The following is a 21,035-nucleotide window of genomic DNA, read 5'->3' on the forward strand; positions in this document are numbered from 1 at the left end:
TAGTAACCTAATTGAATTGTATAAATGTTATTTCAATCAACAAAGCCATAAAGGAAACAAGTTTATCGATCCGGTGATTATGGACCGAAGGAGACATTGTCATTCGTAAACTGCCATAACAACTGAATTGGTGAGGTAGGAAACTTTCCACTTACCGAAATTGGCAAGATATGGAAACCCGATTCGATAAAATGTCAGATAATAAGTTCAAATTATAACACTACCACGTGTGGGTTATGGTCCTACCCCTCCATGCTGGCCCAATTGTGAAAGAGTTCGTCCAGGGAATTACTGCCACCTTACCTATTTCAGCTGCCAAGCGGTAATGTGGCCATTACTGTATTCCGGTTTCGAAGAGTAAGGGTTCTGGTGAAATTACAGGCACATGACACTTATCAACCTATGGCCCAGGATGACGGGCGCAGTGACAGTACCCCTCAGATCTTTGTGTTTTAAAGCTCTGAGTGGCACTGCAACTGTTATGGACAGGCGCTGATGGTAATCAGGCGCACAACTTGTATGTCCCGTCACTTGGTAAGTATCATATAAAAAAAAGTTTCGGTATTTTATTTACAAATGAATGTTACTCTAAGTTATAGGTACATGCCACTATTGAATTCGAATCATCGACCTCTCTTCATAGATTGAGAAGCAACCGCTCTCTCACTGGTCTAGCACTGCTTTTTTTATCACACCAAGTGACGGGACGAACAAGTGCGTCTAGTGTCTATAACAGTTGCAGTGCTACTCAGAGCGTTAAATCGCAATGATATGATGGACACTGTCACTGCGCCTATCATCCTGAGACATAAGTTGACAAACAAATGTGCCTGTAATTTCATCATAAACTAAATAGCATTCGAACCATGGACCGATTGGAAGCAACCGCTCTCCTATCAATATTATTAATATTGCAAATATTTTCTTTAACAAAAAGTCGGGCATGTAATGTAGTAACACCTTATCATTAACAATCCACTTCTATGCGGTCGCCTACAGCAATGACGTCGTCGTTTCTCAAAATCGGGGCCGAAGAACCGGTCCATAGTTGCTTAAACCAGCCGCAATATGGCACTGGGCACATTTGCGTTATATAATTGTGTTATTGCCGCAATACCAATTTAAAGGACATACAGTTGTATTTACGAGTAACTCTTAATTTCAATGTTTATTAAAAAATGAACTTCGCTATTAATACATATATGGTAATGTTAACCAGGCATAGTGAATTGAAGTCACTAATGAAATTTAAATATTCAAGTAACGATGAGGCTATAATTTTAAAATGAAATGTCTTGTAGACAATGTAATAATATAAACAACAGCATTCGAAAATATTCATGTTTGTTTACTTTTATTTATTTAATCATATAAAGCACACAAAACGTAGAAATGGCTGATTTAAACCCATTAGGCATTCTTTACAACCGGAGAGCTGGGTTTAGAATAATTAGCAGGCGGTGCATTAAAAACGTATAAAATACAACAACAATCAAATAACACAAATAAATCACTAATTGAACCTTAAAAGAACTATATATCTAAAAACATGTTAGTTTTTTAATAATTCTGTCAACTCTTTTAATAATAAAGCAACTCTTTTTAAATAAAAATGTAACTTAATTAAGCAAAAATTACTAAATTAATTAAAAAGCAAAAAATATATGTATGAAAATTGGTCTAAATTTGTTTTTCTTTTATTTCTTTTTCTGGTGACTCGAATTCATTGCCGGTGAGAATAACTGTGAAACTTATTTATACGAAATGTGTGTGTATACACTACTATTAGTGCTTAATCCGCTACAAACGAAACTTATGAATTAATGCTTAATGATAAGAATGCACCAATGCAATTCAAGATTTATCATCAAAACTGTTACATGTATCGGTACGCCAATAAACTCACCTCAATGGCACTTAAGTCCGTACATGTACAATTAACACATTAGTAGTATAACCAAGCTAAATAATAAATATTCATGACCTCTGAGCCCGAGGTGACGTGATCACTAACTTTCACTGGCGATGCCGTGTCTCCCCAGACGCCCGCCGGGCCACAAGCGCGAGCACATAGCCTCCTACACCTCTCCCCTACAACACACATGTAGCTTTATAGCAACCAATTTAGTATAAAATGCAATTAAACACCTCGTATCCCTACAGCTTAACGGTAACATAGAGCTTAGTAGCAGTAGAGCTCCTTGTAAAAGAATTCGTTCAGGGAAGTACTGCCACCTTACCTATTTCTGCCGCCAAGCAGTAGTAAGCATTACAGGCTCATGGGACTTGTCAACTTATGTCTCAGGACGACAGGTGCAGAGGCAATGTCCCTCGGATCTTTGCGATTTAAAATTTTGAGTGGTACTGCAACTACAACGGACAGGCATGTCGCTAAGGCATGATGCTAAGTGGCAGTGAGCCACTTAGCATTATTAAAAAATCGAACTAACTATTCTTTTTGACATTATGTTTTTAATATTCAGTTGTTGTTGTCATCACAAATCGCGAATATACGTTCCTAAGATCCCGAAGGATTTTTAATACTTTCGCTCTCCCTCTCTCTGAAACCACCAGAAATTATATGTATGTGCTCGCGCACACTTAGCAATATCCTTATCTATAGAAAACCAATATACTGTAATTGTCATAGGCATGTAATATAATTTTAATAACTTTCATTAAAACTCGATTACGATGCTCCATATAGGTACTTAGAATCGCAGTGACCATTAACCTACGTTAAAATGTAGGACAGCCAACATACAATCACGCTTAACTTTGAAGGCTTAATCATATCCATTGCTAACGTCAATTTTAACATATCCATAACAAAATGGCCATTAAAATAATTTGTTCACAGTAACGTACTTAAAACTAACCGAGTTCGTCCATTATCTTCAATTATCATAACTGTATGCGGAACTACAACGCATTGCAAATAAATATAAGTTTGTCTAGCTGTTCAATAAGCTTATGCTTGTAATAAAAAGTCATAATATGCCGAAGCAATCACAGGAACACGCATTTGCGATTTCGAATCACCGGAGGAGAAGCGGGGAAAACTGTTTTGCTAGATTAAATGGTGGATCAAATTACTATTATATTGCAGTCTTATAAAGAATATATATACGATACGCACATGGATATTGTATAAAGAATGTGCTAATTCGTTACACGGTAAGACATACTTTACCCGATCATGTAAAATCCCAAGAATAGGCTAAAATGAAAATTTAAAACGGACTATTTAAGAACAAAATTTCTAACTTTGCACTTTTCATATGGAAATATTTCTCTTGAAAACTAAAATTTTGCACGTTCTCTTCAGAACCTGCTAAATTTTATTTTTCTACAGAAGCTCTATAATTATTAAATTCACATTTATACCAAAATTTAAAAATTGTCCAGCGGTTTAACAACACGCCGCACCGCCCGCTGCCCCGTCAGTTGCCATCGGGTGCTTGTCAACGTCGGAATTGTGTAAATTTTTTTCCGCCTGTTCTTATTTTATTCATGTTAATTTTAAGCACGCGAATTGCGGAACGCATGGGGTGGCCCCACTCCACACCTCCTAAAATCTATACCTCGCTTTAAGGATGCTTTCTTATAGTATTGCAAACTACAAGCGTTTGGTTACCACTTTTCATCAGATGAATCACTTGACTTTTTGACTTTTAAAGTTTACGTTTATGAATGGCAGCCTTGGCGTAATAAGGCCACTTCTGCAAAATGACAACTTTTGAGAAGAAAAGTTTAAGGATTCTACGTATAAATAAGCCGGTAACTTTTTTATGCTTAAATAGGAAACTTAAAATTTCACATTACATACTTAACTTTTCATGTAGTTCGTATTATTTTTATGACTACTTTTTTATAATACCTAGTGACGGGACGAACAACTCGTGCGCCTAATGGTAAGCTACACGTCAGTCCATAACAGTTGCAGTGCCACTCAGAGCTTTAAATCGCAAAGATTTGAGTGGCACTGCCACTGCGCCCGTCATGCTGAGACATAAGTTAACAAGTCCCGTGCCTGTAGTTTCACCAACACCCTTACCCTTCAAAACCGGAACACAGTAATGCTGATATTAAAGTGGCAGTACTACCCTAGACGAACTCTTTCAATACGAACTCTACTGCTACTAAAATGACTTTCATGTCATAAAATCATTTTTGACTTATAAACATGTGATATTGTTATACCAAGAGTATGAAATTAATGTGATGTTGATATTCGAAGAAAAAGTAGCAATAAATCATTCGATATTCATTTGTCATAGACAATAAATTTATATAAACTTAACGTAACTGTTATAAAGCGAAATAGGTATTATAGGAATTGGACGAAACAGTATCAGACAAGGCCACGCAGACGTCATAAGAAATAACAAAAAAGGTAGAGACAAACCGCCGCCGCCATGAAGCATGAAGAATAAAAAAAATCGGCGTTCTTATAAACATGTAAGAATGATCTGACTTTGATAGATGCATAAAAAACAGACTTCCAATAATTTTGACTACATCATCTCCATTCATTTGCTACAGTTTGTAGTGATTCAAAGCAATCTACGAAATCTTCAAAGTACGTTACGTCCATTTTAAAAAGTACAGTTACCTATGTTGCTATAATTTATTTTTCGAACTATTGCGATTCGAATTCATAATGTATCGGAGTTGGACCGTTAAGTAAATGACTGTGAGACTCCGTGTAGTTGCGCAAACGCATGTTATGTCATTACGAAGGTGCTAATAGTGCGCTCCATTCCACGAACCTCTGCATTTGCTGCATACAGCCTATTCCACGGTTCGTATACCGATGTGTGACGAATGACCGGGGAGCACGGAATACATTACTGTTATTCTCGACTTACAGTTCTATCAATTTCATCGATGAATAACGTTTTTGTTCATATCAATCATAAACACAATATTCATTTTTTATATAAACATCTCGCAATACTAACGCCAGTTTAATTACGTATTAAGAGGCTTATGCAACTTTCTCTGAAATAAGAAGGCATTGTCGTAATGGTAATCGATTTTACAAGATCACTAAGGAATTGTTCGTGTCTCGACCTCGTATAGTTCATGAAGAAAGAAATAGACACTTGCACAATCCTGTTGTCATTCTACGTAATGGATGATTTGTGATTTTCTCCAATAATTTTAATGTAATCTAATTAATTATATTTGCGAATATTAAAAAGACTACAGGGATTCTATAGTGTTGTTAAGTGGGCTAACTAGTTTGATATTCGAATTAATAGTGTAGCGAATGGTGTCGCAATTACGGCCTTGGCAATTTTGGCAGCTATTGTCTAAGCAACAAGTTTTATGTACTAAATATTGAATATTACGAAACCAAAGTTATAACCAAAGGTTCTTAATTCGGACAATAGAAATGTTAATCAAAAACTTGAACGCTTCGTTCACAGTTTTAACATTAGGTTGACGTAGTTATAAACTTATTGTAATGATATTTAGTACTGAACTTTAAAAGAAAATGAACTATAGTGATATTTATCAAAGTTCTATAAGTATTTTAATAAATCTTTTTTATTTCGTGTTTCATTGCTTACCTACTTAATTACTTTTGACAAATTGAAGTATATCGAGTTATAGGTTTTCGCGATTGTTACACATACAAACCAAGGTTTGTTTGATAAAACAAATATACGAGTACGCGATTTAAATCCGGAAAAATAGTTTCATTTCCTAAATTGAAGTATTTTTGTATTTTGCCGTAATATTTACATATATTTTGTTATTTTATTTTTAAATTTGTTCAAACTTATTTATTTATTATTTCATTTACATTGCAAATTTACAGCTAAATAGCCAACACGCTTTCATGTTATAAACAGATAATTATAGATATTTTTAATTGATTTTTATTCTAATTCTAAAAATTTACAAGTTTTTATGCAAAACATGTTTATTCCACGCTATAGCGAATACAAAATCATGTCACGTATTTGAACATTTTAGACGAACATATTCTTTTCTTTATTGGATAGATTTTGGTACCGATAGTGTTCTGTCAAAGAACCGCAATGTAATAGTATGAAAGTAACTACTCTGAGTCGAGCAGAGGTATCTTCGACAACAATGAATCTATTGGTGGTGGCTTGACCCGGGAGCCGGTGAGCCGGCGGCCGCCCGTGCGTTGACCTCTTACAGCATCCCGTTGACAACCAACTTAGGAACTAACATCAGATTAGAATAAACTATCTGGAATATTCTGTAATCTGTATAGTACGTAGTAATAAATCCAACATCTATATTAAATTCAAAAATGTAAATAACGGAAGCAAGTCTACCAATTCCGTGTAACGGGTTCAAAGCCATCAGGTCATTTAATTCATTGCTCGGGCGTTTAATTCTGTAATTGTTAATATATTGCAACCCCTATTAAAAACGTAAATGTGAAAAAGACGACAGTTTCGTTTTGGTATTATATAATTTACTAAAATATAAATCAGTGTCAAGTTGTTCTCAACTTGTAATAACAAATTTGAATAGGTGCCACAATTTGGTTGCAACTTTGTCTCAGTACATAATTACACAGATACATTGTAATACTTATATCTAACCTTGGATGCAAACTGGAGCTAAAAGCCACTGTTGCTTGACCCTACGTGACCCGTACTCTACATCATTTCTGTGTAGCTGGACTCTACAATTCTAGCACATGTTTAATCTATGGAATTATTTTTATTGTCGATCGACTGAAACGGAATTCTTATTCTTTCCTTTGTTACTTCGGAAATAGAATCACATGATCCGAGAAATAAATAGGGTAAACCGTAAAGGTTTGTGATATATTTAGGAGACATACAAATCAGCACCCGTACTAAATATTAATAATAATAATACAAAAATACCTTGGTCAAATAAAAAATCAAACAGATGTGGCACCAAGAAACCATTAAGATAGTCCCCATTATAACTTCGTCAACTAGTATCCTACCGAAAACTTCATACCGCCTTCAAAATTATAGATCTTCACCCTAAAACCCACATACCTCTGCAAAAGTAATTGTACTAGACACCTGCTCGACAGTCCGCCACTTCTTTAACATGACCTCACTCCAAAATACGCCTGACACAACATACTCCACATCCAAATCACCACTCCCTCTCATCCCTTCAGAATGACACAACCGAACCAGAATACTTGGCTCAGTGTTGTGTGTGGCGGTAGTTTAAAAAATGTTATGCTATGGAATCTTCATCCACCCGGATGAAGATTCCACCGCCTAGATGGAGTTGTGAACACCACATCACCAGTCAGCCCGTGACCACGGCCAGTGCAACCTTTTTTTTTTTTTTTTTTTTTAGACCGAAAACTAGGTAGGAGTGAAAAATACGTATTCGTATGTAAACGCGTTTATTCCCACGATATATTCGTACGATGCAAAGCGAAAGTTTAAAACTATATATTTGGCTTAGATCCACACCTGGTTTCGAATATCCGACCTTGAGTCGAATTCTAGAAAAATCTTTGTCATAATAGTAATAACGCACACATTCATAGCACCACACAAGGGACATCACGTATCGCGGATGACATGAACAAACACGTCGACAACCACAAATTACACCCAAACTCACGAGACAAATAAATATTCCCGGCCCGGGAATCGAACCGTTCGACCACAGATGCAGTTATTAATTTTATTATAAATAGTTTATACGTTCTCGATTCAAATGTACGCAAGGATTTTAGAGAGCATAAGAATAACGCCATAAATATTTTTCTAGGTATAAAGTAGTATATAATAATAGCCAGATTATTTTTGCACGTTTTACAGTCTTAGTTAACTCATGTAGGTCTATCTATATGGAAGTAGATTACATCTACAAAGTTGCTCAATTTTCATGTCAAACTAAAATTAATAAATTTCTTTCAATTGTTTACAAGTGTCTGTAATCTACAGTGGTGTTTAATATTTGCCAAATGTCAGCTAACCTTCACACGTAATTTAAATTAGCAATTCTACCACGGTTATTGAGCGTGCGACACCTGACTGACGGCACTGCTGATTTGTCGTCACAAAAACCTAGCACAAAGCGACCATGTTTGTGTAAGAAAATAAGAACAAAAAATATAAGTGCTCTTAACATAATTTCACGGCGATTCGTTGTATCTTAGTACAAGTTTCAGCTGACATCAATGTGACCTCATAGACATAGAAGACCTACAACGTAATGGTAAGCGTTGTGCTGACTGATCTCATATATTTTCGATTAAAATTTTTATGACAATTTTTACTTGACTTGAAGTTAGTAATTACCAGGAGGACATTAACTATAATAAATTATTATATTATTAATAGCTTTAGACATAACTTGAAGATGACTATAAAATAGAACCCGTTTTTAATCAAGGTCATTTACATACCAGGTTTTTATACACAAATCAAAATATAGCAAAAGTATTACCTAAATATTTTGTACAACTTACACTTACAGTGCTTATAGCTAAATATCTAAGTCATTGTCATATAAAGATTGAATCGATCACCGGTCAAAAGAAAGTTACGGATTTGGACCATCTCCAAATACTTATGAAGAACATTTTAACTGATTTTATAACTTAAAAGATTTTTGTTTTATAATACCAAGTGACGAACGAATAATGCCCATGTCTTCACTTACTGCTAGATAATAATAACAATGTGCCAGATCACCACACTAATTGCCTGATATCAAACTATGGAATTCCCTGTTCTGTTAGTACCCGTTCACTTTCCATAAGTCTCAAACCAGAAACAATTTAGAAAAGTTAATTTCCTAAATTGATCCTACCGGGAATCGAACCCGGGATGTCCTAATGCCCACAGTGCAAACAAGTCACATACAGGCCTCCTTTAGTTTATGGCATCTAACGCGTTCCTGCTCTGGGCTCACAAATCCATTGCCAGCGAATTTTCGATGTCGTCTACCCACGACATAGATGGAAATAAACAAAATCTTCGGTATAATAAAGTCACAATTCAAGTCAGCAAACGCTTCCTTAGACACAAGTGAATTGCAAATAAATAAGGGACAGATCGTGAGGGCTATAAAATGCGGCAATCATCCAGCCTTTAGGCCCTCGGGGGTCGCGTGGTCGCGAATCCAGAGATGCTATCTTTCGTAATCACATTTTGCTATTGACTTCTCTAACAATATACGTCGATAAAACTAAAGTTGACTTTGTTATTTACTTTGATACGGTTTCTGATTTCGACTATTGTTTTCATTATAGGTCCTATATTTCAATATGGGAACTTTCAATATGGGCATAACATATAACTCACAAAATACATCTGCTGGGATTGATACTCTATAATAAGACCGCCTATTGCACATTAACTTACTATTTTTAAAATTCCTGTTTTGTGTTGTCACCATGTAATTTTATGTGAAATAAAAAATATATCATTCAGAACCTACCGACTTGACAATTGCTTAATAAGTCTGGAAAAAAAAAAGAAATATATGTGGAATTATGACTATGGCCTAACACGCAGACATATCCTGCTGAGTTTGATTCTCTGTAAAAAAACCTACCAACGCGACAATTGCGTAATACGTGGGATCTTGCAAATCAGAATTAAATTGTAATGTAAGAAGTCATCAGGGAGGTCACGAATCGGTTCCCCCAGGCATCGAACATGAGTCACGACCCTTGCGATCTTTCATTCGACGATTATAATCACTGAGAAATATAAAAACTTTTACATCTTCCACGTATAAACTAATTTTGCCAATGAAAAGCGATCTTGAAAGACAATAAATCTTTGTCATTCAATTTAATTGTAAGGTTTGACCCCCTCTGGCCAGATAGGGTGATAATCTGCAAAAGGTTGTTGGCAGCATATGGATGCGACAAACTGAGGATCGGGCCAAGTGTCGACATTGAGAGAGACCTATGTCCAGCAGTAAACTGCCATAGGCTGACGGTGATGATGATTGACAAACATCCACACATATTTATTTCTAGTGGGCGTCTCCTAGAAACTTTACTGTAAAAGGAATTTATATACGTATGCAGCAAATTCTCTTACATTTCTCTGGGAAAAACATCATAATTTGATCTTTCTGTACAAATACTAAACGATTACACGTAATCGTAAAATCCTACTTCAAAATCAGTTAGAACGGTTAATATCCGCTAAAATACACACCAACGTAAATTACGAAAAGGTACGGTCAACAGCACACTGAACTTTACTTTTGTGATGTTAAGCCGTTGTTATAATAAGACGCATAGAGTAGAATTTAAATCTTCAATTATACTGCGAGTGCTATTGACTGTACGTAAAACATCAATTTGTTAAACTGGCAGTTCCATTAAGAATAGATAGATGTAAATCTTTTACATCTATTACTAATTAAAAGATTGATCGTTTTATTTAATGTGATAGAAACTGTAAAAGTAACCTACGTTTACGTCAAGAAAATAACTTACAAGCTAGAAATTTTAGATATAAGTGTCGCGTCTACTGCTTTATTATAATAATCATGATTTTAAAGATTTATCTAAATGATAGTTGGATGGCGCACAAGATGAGAATTGAGAGACGGAGGTATGAACGGCATAATAACTAACAAGTTTACAGCAACCTGGTAACTTGCATTCAGTTTATTTACAAATGGACATGTGACTTAGCAATCAGCAACATTGATATTATATTGGCTGACTATCGGCCTCACTAATTGGTAATGCATTTAAAATGGCTCTATAGCAAAAATGGTGTATTTAATTTGCTTTTAAACATAGAACTTTGGTATGTAGGTCGATTCTAATCCAAACAACGCTTCCTATGTCTGCATATCTCCATACAGATATACGGCGCCTTACCAGACACGGAGCGGTCTGATTTGTAGTTGCGATTTATGCGACTTAGGGGACTCACCACACTTATCGACGCAGAAACAACTGGCAAAAATCATGTAGGTCGTCAGTACACACACACATGTAACGCACAACGCCTTTTTCACTCTTAATAATAGACATAAGGCTTTTTCTGACCCGCTTAATGCGATTCCATGTCCATAAGACGTACCCTTGGTTTTTTTGTTATAATACCAAGTGACGGGACGAACAAGTCATACGCCTGGTGGTAAGCGACACGCCCGTCCATAACAGTTGCAGTGCCGCTTAGAGCTTTCAATCGTAAAGATCTAAAACATCCTAATTTCAAATACTAATTTCAGTTTAGGATCCGGAATTTCCTCTGATGAAAACACACATAAGACTGCAGTATTAAAAAATGAATTTTAAACAGTACACCTTTGGAAAATACTCGTATCTATGTCGGAACATATATATTCCACTCAGTACCCGTATATTACCATAAATATCTGGTTTGTCTCTGCAATAAACTGTCCTTCATCACATGCACTACAAAGCGAGCAACAATGCGTCGGCGCAACAGAATGCAATATCCACACAACTGACGTCTGGCGACCACAATGCAAATTAAGTGACACTGTTTAACAATTTATTAGTACTTTAGTATTTATTTATCAAATGGTATTCCTTGCTTTCTAATAAAAATGCTGAACATGCTATAACCTAGAGCAATATATAGACACTATATATATATACAGGAAGTCCTCGTATCGCTGCCTTATCTTTGAGTGCAAATAGTGGACAATTTATTCTTCCATTGACGCCATTTAACGATCGTATATCAGGCTGAATGGCTTTTAATTACGTTCAATTAGAAGAAACTATTATTGGCTCCTTCTACATAAGATTTATGATGACTATTTCAATAAAAGACGAACATAGTGGCAGTGGAATGGAATTATTTCCATCAGTAATAATCACTTTTTATGCTATAATAACTATTAGTACAAGAAAAGTATTAATTATCACTCCTTTTCCGTAACTTGATGCTTTTTTGTTTCAGAACACTGAGAATGCCGGGGAGTTTACACCCGCAGTGCAGGCAACATGCAAAAGCGGAATTATGTCCATCAAGATCACATTCAATCAGCCCTTCAACGGAATCGCGCACGCCAGGGAATACAGGTTAAAAAATTTTTCCATAACATAATTAAGAATATTTTTTGTTATTTTTATTATTGTAAGCCGTCGACTGATTGGTGGCCGAGATGGGCAAAAGATGGCTCGACAAGGTGGTTCGACAACGTAGGAGATACGCGTCGCGGGTCGTCGATGGACGGCTAGCACACGACATGGTAGATGGCACAAACTTCGGGAGGCCTATACCCAACAGTGGGTGAAATAAAGCTGAGGATGATGATAATGATGATGATTTTTATTATTTATTTAAACCAATTCATTCATATTTAGTTAGAACCAATGATCTCACTACCTATGTTAGATATGGTATAGTATGATAAAACGAGCTGTTTCTCGCAGCTTTTATGTTGCGTTGTTACTTCATTGTTACTATCTACACATGTTAGATAGTAACAATGAAACTTAACTATGGATACATTTTTAGTAGGTAGCTTTACCAATGACGTAAATTCAATAAGTTCTACATTCAAAGAAATATATCCAAATTCCTTAGCAGCTTGTTTCTTAGTGGACATTTATGCGTGTGTCGGAGTTCATTCTACAACTTCCCAAAAACGATATTTTACCTTATGCCGGTAACTTTTCAAATAAATAACTTAATCTAACTGCTTAGATAATCTCGACAGCCATTTATATAAATTGACTTATTAATGCCATAGCCAATAGTAGATGAAAACTTGTTCGAAGTAATCTAAAAACTAGTTCGTTGAGCAAGAGATGTTTGCATTGTTCGACGTTTAGTAAACTTGAATAAAGGTTAAGAATATACATACAGAAACAAAACAGAAAATATTTTATTTTAATATTAAAAATTTTTCACTTTTCATCAAGTCAGATTGAGGTCAAATAAGCACTTATTAAAAAATAGAATCGCATTACCAAATTGGGAATAAACTGTATTTGCTCACGTACCCATTAACATGATATTTCTGCCAAGTTGACTGGTCGTGGTCACGGGCTGACTAAATACCGCGCCAGGAAAAAACGCGTTTAACCACGTTTTATAATTTTTCTTTTGTTATTGAATATCATGATGTTTTTAATATCATAATTTTCATATACTTTTAACCGACTATAAATAAATAGGAAATAGGAGGAGGTTGTCACTTCGACTGTATTTTTTTGGGCGTATGTTACGCGATTACTCCGACATTGTGAATCGATTTCGTTCCAATTTGAAGAAAATATTCCACCTCCAAGTGTGGCAAATTAGGGAATGAATCCGGTTTATTGGATTTCACCTACTTTCCATTAACGAATTCAATAAAACTTGGCAAATAGACGTGTAATTCCACAATTTCTGTGGTCGAATTGTTCTTTTGTAAAAAAGTTAGAATTATTTAAATTTGTTTTGAATTGAAATTGAAATTGATATATTCAATTATTTTTTGTGAAATTACTCCACTAGTCTTTGTATCGTATTCGAGTTTATCCAAAATGTGGATTTTGATACTATTGCGTATTTTTCGTAATGCTACATAGATTGTTTTGACAGTTGTGGTTGTGCGATCATTGGCTGCGAAGATAACGATTGTGCAAAGGGATTAATGTTAGCAAAAATTTGCAAGTAATTTGTTCAAAATGGTTTATTTTTAATTTATCTCACAAGCAATAGCGACATTCGCAAATCGTATATTTTAATTATGGTTGACGTCTACTGTTACTTGTATGAACAAATTAAATGTCGTACGAGTGTTGGTGTAAAGAGATGAAACTATACATATTTTGTTTTATAATACCGGCCTAATATTGTGTAAAGCGGTGAAAATTATGTTTTAGCGATACCCGCTAACAATTTTAAGAGCGTGAATTTGTCTAAAGCGTACTATTTTACTTTGATCTCTTTTTTATTTCTTTAGATAAACTCTACTCTAACCATTTTATAAATTTCCATTTTTTGTGTAAAGGGATATAAACAAGTTATTTAAGCCACCATCTCTGTAATTTTTGCAAAATACAGGATCATTATTACTTGCTCTTTATTCTATCTGAAAAGATTTGAAAAAATACTTTTTTGTGAATGAAAGAGAAAAAAACTGATTGTAAAATAGCATTTTTGAGTTTAACCCATTTACACTGGAGGTACAGATTAATAACATCGCCATTCTATCTAAAGATCCTGGGGTACACCATCTGCTTTGAAAACTATGGCCTTAGTCATCGTTGTACCTACTAGTAATAGACGCATTTCATCCAATACGAAGAAGTGACCTTAGAACGTTGTACAATTTAAGGTAATAGCTGTAATGGTTGTTTGCAGAACTCCGGCGTGCATGGCCCAGGGCAATGGTTCTGAAGCTCTCAGCTTCGACATCAACCTCACCGCTGCGCAGGGCGCCCCAGACTATTGCGGCGTTTTCTGGAATAATGTTGGTCTCATTATCTTTCTTTACATGTCTGCTACAGTAATTTCTATGTTTACGTGTGGGTCAATTGTAATGCCTCTTTGGCAGATTTCCAATTATTTAGCTTATAAGTGTTAATAAGCATTTAAAATCTATATTAATCATCAGAAACTCTTTGTGGATTATTTGTGTTGATTAAAAAAGAATTTACCTTTATCGTGCATGTGGTTTAAAAAACACCTCGTGGTGTATAACACACTGAGAGATTCTTCATAACCTGGGTCCATGTAGGTTAAAAAAATTAACTGGAAATATGTTTTATTACGGTTTCATTTAACTTTACAGATTTAATTTAATTTGGTTTAATCTCTCGTAATCGTAATTTGCAGAAAACTGATGAACGATCGGTTCCCCTCGCGGTGCGCGTACATCGAACCCTCGAACTGGCCGATGACAAGTCTTACGTCATCACATGTGGGAAGGCGGGCTTCAGGAATGCCAGGTAATGTTCATACCTATGCTCAATACCTTTATATATAAACTTCAGTTTTTTTAGTTTTTGGTAAATAAGAACACCAAGAAAAAATATAAAGAAGATTATGAAAAATTATTTAAAACACCAAAAATATACTATAAAATAAACTGGCTCGAGGAAAATACGAAAGTTAGTAAAAAAAGTGTTTTTTATGTTGAAAAAGAAATTACAAAATTTATTGCTAAAAGTGATGAAATGTTATAGTGTATATTTACTGTGATTATAGATAGTATTATTTAGCAACGACAGTTTTATATTAGAAAATGAGCTAGTATTTAATGTAATTTAATGAAAAATTTACGAGAATATATATACATATATGTAATTGAAAAGAGCGCTGTCTTGTCAACGACCTGATGCCCAGGTTGGCAAGGTCTTTAGAATAAGTATAAATTGTATATCTATTGAGAAATATGTAAATAAAAAGTACATTACGTAAAATAGTTGTCGTATTTATCTAATGTTGTTGTCGCTATTTTGTTGTCTCCTTATTATTATTGCCATATGTCTGTGGTTATTATCCTTCTCTTATAATTTAAAGTGGCAGATTCGTAGGTTATATAACACAGTTTCCAGTTTATACTAAAGATACATACCTTTTTTTAGTTACATTGTCGTAACTTTGTATTTCAGAAACGAAACTTCATTGGTGTCTCTTCGAATGTTAAATGAGAACGGGAAAAAAGTGATGAACGCTGCTTTCGGCAAGCCATACACGCTTAGAGCTGAAATCAGTAAATCTGATGGTAAGTTCGTGTGTAAACACATGAATAAACAGTAATTTTTAATATCGATCAATAACCACTAAATCAATTTATTTTGTACTCTACTTTCAGGAACGCATGCTATAAAAATGAAAAACTGCTTTGCATTTAATATGAGAAACAATTCAGTCGAGCTTTTGGATAACAAAGGGTTAGTAAAATTACTGAAGAAACTGTCTTGAATTTTATTCCATCGTATTCTTTTATTTCATACTAACACAATTGCATTCCAAACCTTACAGTTAATTATGATTTCAGATGTCCAGTCAAGCAGCAATCGGTTACAGTAAAAACGGAAAATGGCGCAGCAGAACTCTTCATAGCGTCTATGTTCCGATTCCCCGATTCTTCGCAAGTCAACTTCCAGTGCGAAATTGCGATTTGCAAAGGTAACAATATACACTCCCGGACACGTAATTCGAGCCACCTTGCATTTTTATTCTTAAAGGGCTACAATATAAAAACGTAGTTATCGTCGAAGAAAAAGTTTTCTCTGGATTTTAAAATGAGGGAGCTGAGAAAAAATTCCTAATCTTCGATTTGATTTTAGAGGGATATATCCACTTTAAAGTTAAAAATAAACTAAATATAATAAATAACTACACGATATATTCAAGCATAGACATTAATCAGAAACATAAAACAATAAAGTTTCCTCGATAGATAAAAATCACGAAATGACCTCTAATTTTCACATTTTTTCGACTTTATCCTCGAAATGCTACAGGTTATTAGGACAAAAATTAGATAATTAATTTTATTTATGCATGATCGATAACTGTCACTACGGATTTTTTTTTAATCCCTTTACATTTAGAGTTATTCCGCTAAAACGAATTTGGTACTTTTAATGCGCAAAATTCAACATCTCCTGTCGCATGTCACGAGAACTTCAGGCATATATTTGTTTCACAAATTTGGGCGGAGCCAACGTCAAAGCTTTTTTGGCATGAGAGCTCTTAAGGATTTCAGGAAAAGACGTTTAATATACCAATTCAAAGTTGCATAATTGCATTTTCGAGCAATGAAGCATTGTCATTGAATATTGAAAATGCAAAGTGGCTTGAGTTATGTGTCCGGGAGTATATTACCTAAACTAATGGATAACTCAAGTATTTTGGCCAAACTTTTGCTCGACATGTTTCGATCCAGTTCGTCCTTATGAACCTCCGCGATGGTGATTGGACGAAAACTGAGCGCCGAACCGCCTGTCAGGGGTCTGTACCGGTTCCTCTACCATGAGATTATAGTGACAGTTATCGCTAGCGACCGCGTAAATTTGTTTTTTATAAAATCAAGTGACGGGACAAACAAGTTGTGCGCCTGATGGTAAGCTACACGCCTGTCCATAACAGTTGCAGTGCCACTCAGAGCTTTAAATCGCAAAGATTTAAGGGACGCTGCCACTGCGCCCGTAACCCTGAGACATAAGTTGACAAGTCCCATGTGTCTGTAATTTCACCAGCACCCTTACCTTTCAAAACCGGAACAGTAATGCTGACATTACTTCTTGGCGGCAGAAATAGGTAAATCTTTGTATACAAAATGTTGTTTCTTCTTGTGACCGCTGTGAACGCTGTATAATTTGCCATACAAAATTGTGAAGTAATTTACGCGGTCGCTAGCGACAACTGTCACAGTAAACTCATGGTAGAGGCACGGGCCATTCAGCACGAACGCGGGCGCAGCGGTGGCTGCGAGCAACTACCCTCGTTTGCTTCATTATTATTAAAGTCATATGTAGGATTGCACACAACACTAACCCCACAACCACTTAACGAAATATCGAATAGGATCGATCTATTCCATTCTGTTCTCTGAATGAATTCACGAAGATAGCGCTTTATATCTTGTATTACATGTAATAATTTTGCTGGTCTATTGCATTGGGTAGATAACCAGTAATAATAGATTAAGTTTGGAAATAAATAAATTAAAAAATTAAATATCTTAAGTCTCATCCACACTGCGTAATACCTAACACTGTTTTCTAGTTGGGGCGTACCGACCGATATTCAACTATCACGATTAAAATTCGAGTGATGATTAATCTCATATACTATAGATATAGATAGATAGCTTTACATACTTTCCGCGGAATGAAAAAATTTTCCTCGCCAGTATGGACACCTTATCAAAACAAATATACGAGTAGTTCATTGAATCCGATCCAAGAAGTGTTCCGTCACTACAGAAGAATAATATGCTTAAATACTAAAAACACATCCACATACGACAAAAGAGATTACTGTTCGACTAGAACCAATTACAAAAAGAAAATTATGCGGTCTGCAATATTCTGTGATATTTTTTTAAAAACAAAACTGTACAATTTGCGTATTTTTTCCCTTTACAGGCTCATGTTCAGTACCGGACTGCACAGAAGACGGTCGCCCCGAAACTGGAACTGAAGAAGAAGGAACTGTCAACGCTTCTACTGGAATATTTGTACTCGATCCCAATGACAGTGCAGGTAAAGCACCATCAAGATTTTTTTACGCAAAACTACTTAAAAACGCTACGGTGGCAGAGAAAAACATCACGAGCAAAATTAATTGATATTTTACAGTTGGTATGCTCGATCAAATACATCGGTACATTGTCTTCCTTGTTCGACTTTCTTTTTCTCACTGTGTGTGTGACATTTTTTTTACTAAGCACTCTCCACAATTAAATTAGCTCTAGATTCAGTCTTTAAAATTCTTCCTTATCTGTTACAGTGGCGACTCTAGCGTGTACAGACCACGGAGTGCGGCCGATATGGCTATTGTACCTGGCGATCGCACTGGGCGTCATGTTCCTGGTGATGCTGCTCGTCAACTGCTTCCTTTGCACAGCCATGACTTGCTCCTGTGCTCGGACTGATGTGAGTTTGCTGATTTAATTTTTAAACATTACAACCGTAGAAACGTCAGACGTTAGATTAATAACTAGAGCTGTTTACAATAGTCATTTTTAAAGTAAATTTAAAATAACTTACACCTTAATAGCTGGAATGAAAATTTGCAGTTGTGTTTAAAAGATTTCGCACTTTACATACAAATATTTCATTCTGATAAATGAAATCAATCTTATGTTTAAAAGAAAACTAATAGATGTTATTATTTTTGAACAGGTAATCGAGAAGGACCCGTCTGTGGTGGAGGATTACGACCCTTATCGCAGCTGGCACGGCAGTCAGTACGGAAGCCGGTACCCCTCCTCTACCATTCATTCCGCTAGGTAACACAATAACTTTTCAGTAACACCTTCATTTATCGTCTAAGTTTTTTATATTTATTCCCACATCAAATCGTGTGCTTGCCTATTACAATTCGTAAACGTGTAGGTATAGCAAATCACTGCGCTGAATCATTTCATCTAATATGACTAAAGTCTAATTTAACTAAAATCTCATCTAATCAGGCACAATCTATAAATCACATCACGCCTCAATGCTTTAATATAGGTAAAACAATCTAAGTGCCTATAGGATACCCACAAGCTTTTGTAATAAGACATGTCGCGTCGCCAAATACGTCGGACAAAGTCGCGCAATGTTAAACTACGATGCAAAAACGCAAAACTACGATGTTGCCAGACATTTCAAGCGCGTTCAAACACATTTGCCGGATGTCGTTATTGTCACGAGACATTGATCCCGTAATCAATACGCGGCTTTTGCTCACTTTTGTGGAATAATTTGACGTGGCTATGTCACACGATGGCATATGATGCGTATTCTGTGAATACGTGTATGCGAAACTTACAATACTGATCCGCCTCTCCATTTCTATACCTCTGATGTTTATAGGTCCGTCTCCGACAACAGCGACCACTACGCCATAGTGCAGTCGCGGCCCGGCAGCCGACACTCCGGAATGCACAGAAACAGACATTAGCAGGTACTAAATCGCAATAAGGTTACATTATAGTGGACTGTATTATGAGATTTGGAGATGTAACGCAATTTTCTTTTTCAGTTGATATAGAGCAAAAGAAATTAGTGCAAAACCAGGTAGGTGTAAATATAGAAGTTACGTGTACGTGTAAGACACATCGTATTTGCCAGTTAATGAGAAACGTCAAGTACGTCCAATAGATGTTAAGCAAAATTAATCTAAGCTAACAAATTGTATTTTCTACACGACTAATGAAAATATTTATGAGATAGTTACTGAAAAAGCTAATGGAAAAAGGTTAGTTTTCTAAAATATACTAAGCAAACTCGTGAGCAGTGAGAACAATTACGTTACGAAATGTTCTTTATAATAACACTAAAGGAGCATTCAAACATTGTGAACAATAAAAGAAAAAAGTGTTAAATGGTTGTCATGTATTTAGAAAAATTTTATTCTAGTACGCACTTTTCAGTTTCGAATTTAAGGTTTTTTATGTATTGGCAACAATCAAATTGATCTTATAAAAGTGCCTTAACTCAGCAAGTAGAGCAGTAATAAATAAATAGAATAACAATAGTAATAAGAAAGTAATAAAACGTTACCTATACTGTTACACTGAGTGTCTTCATGAATTTGACTTGTGCCATTTTTTATATTTCAAGTACCTTAGGCCTATGCCATTAGCTCGTATGATGTTTTTATTATTATATATTTTACATAAAACTGAAAACATGCAACGTATCCGTCCAAAGCATTGTTTTGTAAATAATAAATATGATGTTTCTGTAAATCTACAAGTTGATAAAAAAAAAGATATTTCATATAATTCAAGTACATTGTGTATTAAGGATGGTAAATCAGAAATTAATAACAAGGGTCTATTAGAAGCCCGAAGCCAAAGTCTCTAATACCTCGAGTTTTGTATTTTTTACCGTCCATGATGCATACAATGTTTTTTATCACATTTGCGAGGAAGTAAATGCAATTTAAATATGGTTCACACCAGAACAATTATGGATTTGGCAAATGGAGGGTTTTTGTTTTTAATTCTTCCATAGATAATACAACTCAAACTAAAATGTTGTAAAAAGCAAACACGCATACAGCCACGACGGATTGTAAAAAAAATTTACAAAATTTTATACAGAAAATAATTAAAATCAATTATAAAAAATTCTTAATAAGTATTTACATAGTTTGTGGCTGAATTGCAATTAAATTTCTGTTTAGATAATATTTTAGACGAATGTTTTAATTTTTAACTTGTAACTTCCTTGCTTGAACTTGAACTTGACATATAAGGAAGTAACTCGTGCTACAAATTAAAAAAAAAATTATAAATGTATAAATGATTTGTAATTTCAATACGAAAGTTAAATGTAGTCCTTTAAGTAATATGTGTTTAGATAAATATCAAAAATACCACATCAACACTGTGAAATATTAATAGAACATTATTTTTAA

At 35.0% G+C, this 21,035-nt stretch overlaps 1 protein-coding gene across 4 annotated transcripts in view; it reads left to right on the plus strand.

Moving 5' to 3' along the window:
* Positions 1-20,488, plus strand: part of LOC113236499 — a 37,019-nt gene extending 16,531 nt beyond the window's left edge. Inside the window, exons 2-12 of one of the 4 annotated variants that reach the window (XR_003310963.1) lie at positions 11,910-12,031; positions 14,307-14,415; positions 14,781-14,893; positions 15,560-15,672; positions 15,763-15,841; positions 15,949-16,079; positions 18,047-18,163; positions 18,411-18,556; positions 18,806-18,866; positions 19,484-19,574; positions 19,653-20,488. Coding sequence is in view for 3 of the 4 variants with exons in the window: in XM_026472603.1 (XP_026328388.1) it covers positions 11,910-12,031; positions 14,307-14,415; positions 14,781-14,893; positions 15,560-15,672; positions 15,763-15,841; positions 15,949-16,079; positions 18,047-18,163; positions 18,411-18,556; positions 18,806-18,912; positions 19,484-19,571 (1,125 nt within the window). In the remaining variant the exon portion in view is untranslated. Of the gene's footprint in view, positions 1-11,909; positions 12,032-14,306; positions 14,416-14,780; positions 14,894-15,559; positions 15,673-15,762; positions 15,842-15,948; positions 16,080-18,046; positions 18,164-18,410; positions 18,557-18,805; positions 18,913-19,483; positions 19,575-19,652 lie in introns of all 4 variants that reach the window. The other 3 variants (XM_026472604.1, XM_026472605.1, XM_026472603.1) reach the window with 3 other exon arrangements.
* Positions 20,489-21,035: the final 547 nt, after the last annotated feature.

Source organism: Hyposmocoma kahamanoa, unplaced genomic scaffold, assembly GCF_003589595.1.
Source record: "Hyposmocoma kahamanoa isolate Upper Pololo Valley unplaced genomic scaffold, ASM358959v1 92, whole genome shotgun sequence".
NCBI classification, from domain to species: Eukaryota; Metazoa; Arthropoda; class Insecta; order Lepidoptera; family Cosmopterigidae; genus Hyposmocoma; species Hyposmocoma kahamanoa.